This window comes from Tamandua tetradactyla, chromosome 4 (assembly GCF_023851605.1).
Source record: "Tamandua tetradactyla isolate mTamTet1 chromosome 4, mTamTet1.pri, whole genome shotgun sequence".
NCBI lineage: Eukaryota > Metazoa > Chordata > Mammalia > Pilosa > Myrmecophagidae > Tamandua > Tamandua tetradactyla.
Genome location: NC_135330.1, coordinates 86,754,041 through 86,755,166, shown reverse-complemented (window position 1 = coordinate 86,755,166; position 1,126 = coordinate 86,754,041). Strand labels below are relative to the sequence as shown.

At 34.6% G+C, this 1,126-nt stretch overlaps 1 protein-coding gene across 1 annotated transcript; it reads right to left on the bottom strand.

Moving 5' to 3' along the window:
* On the bottom strand, positions 1-920 carry LOC143680336 (olfactory receptor 4P4-like). The gene is given in 2 exon segments (XM_077156828.1): positions 1-134; positions 137-920. Coding segments are annotated over 2 exon segments (918 nt in total).
* Between the last annotated feature and the right edge of the window lie 206 nt (positions 921-1,126).

Below are 1,126 nucleotides of genomic sequence, written 5' to 3'. Positions count from 1 at the left end.
TTACTTTGAAAATAACATTTGACACCAAATTTTTCTTATGGCATTTTTCATTTCTGTATTTCTCAGAGTATAGATTAAGGGATTGAACATAGGAGCAATGATAGTGTAAAACAGTGCAAATATTTTATCCTCAGGGTGTTAGGTGGTCTAAGGTAAGCAAAGATTGAAGGCACAAAGAATAAGATAACCACTGTGATATGAGACCCACAGGTAGATAAGGCTTTGCGAATTCCTTCAGCTGAATGATTTCTTAAACTTAACAATATAATGACATAAGAAACAAATAAGACAACAAAGGTTACTAAGGCAACCATACCTGAATTGGCAACGACAAGGACACCTGTGATGTAGGTATCAATACAGGCAACTTTTAGCAGTGGGAAAATATCACAGAAATAATGATCAATTACATTTGGACCACAAAAAGGCAACTGGACTGTCATAGACAATTGAGGAAAGGAATGGACAGCTCCTCCAGCCCAAGCAGCTAGGATAAGAAGATTGCATCTTGTCCTGTTCATAATAACCATGTAGTGCAGAGGTTTGCAGATAGCAGCATAACGATCAAAGGCCATGGCAGTAAGAATGAAAACCTCAGTACTTCCAAAGAAGTGCATAGTAAAGACTTGTAACATGCAATTATTGTAGGAAATGGTTTTTGTCCCCACCAACAGGTCACTGATAAGTTTGGGTGTAACACTAGAAGTGTAGCAGATGTCCACACAGGATAAATGGGTGAGGAAATAGTACATGGGTTGATGAAAAAGGGAGCTACATCGAATGGAGATAAGAATCAGGAAGTTTCCTGCCAAGATGGAAACATAACAGAATAAAAAGAGCACAAAGCAAAATACTTCTATGTCTTGATCATAAGAAAGTCCCAAAAGAACGAATTCTGAAATATTGTTTTGACTTTCCATATATTTCAGTTTGTTCATATTGTGCATAAATGAGTTTAATGTCTGAAAAGAAAAAATAATTTGAATAAAAAATTTACGTATGATCACAATATAAAATTTATCCCAATAACAGGTAGACACATATTGAAAATATTAATTATTCTTTCCTTATGGAATTATGTTGCTTTTTCTTTTATCACATCTAGTCTTACAAAAATATTCTGGAA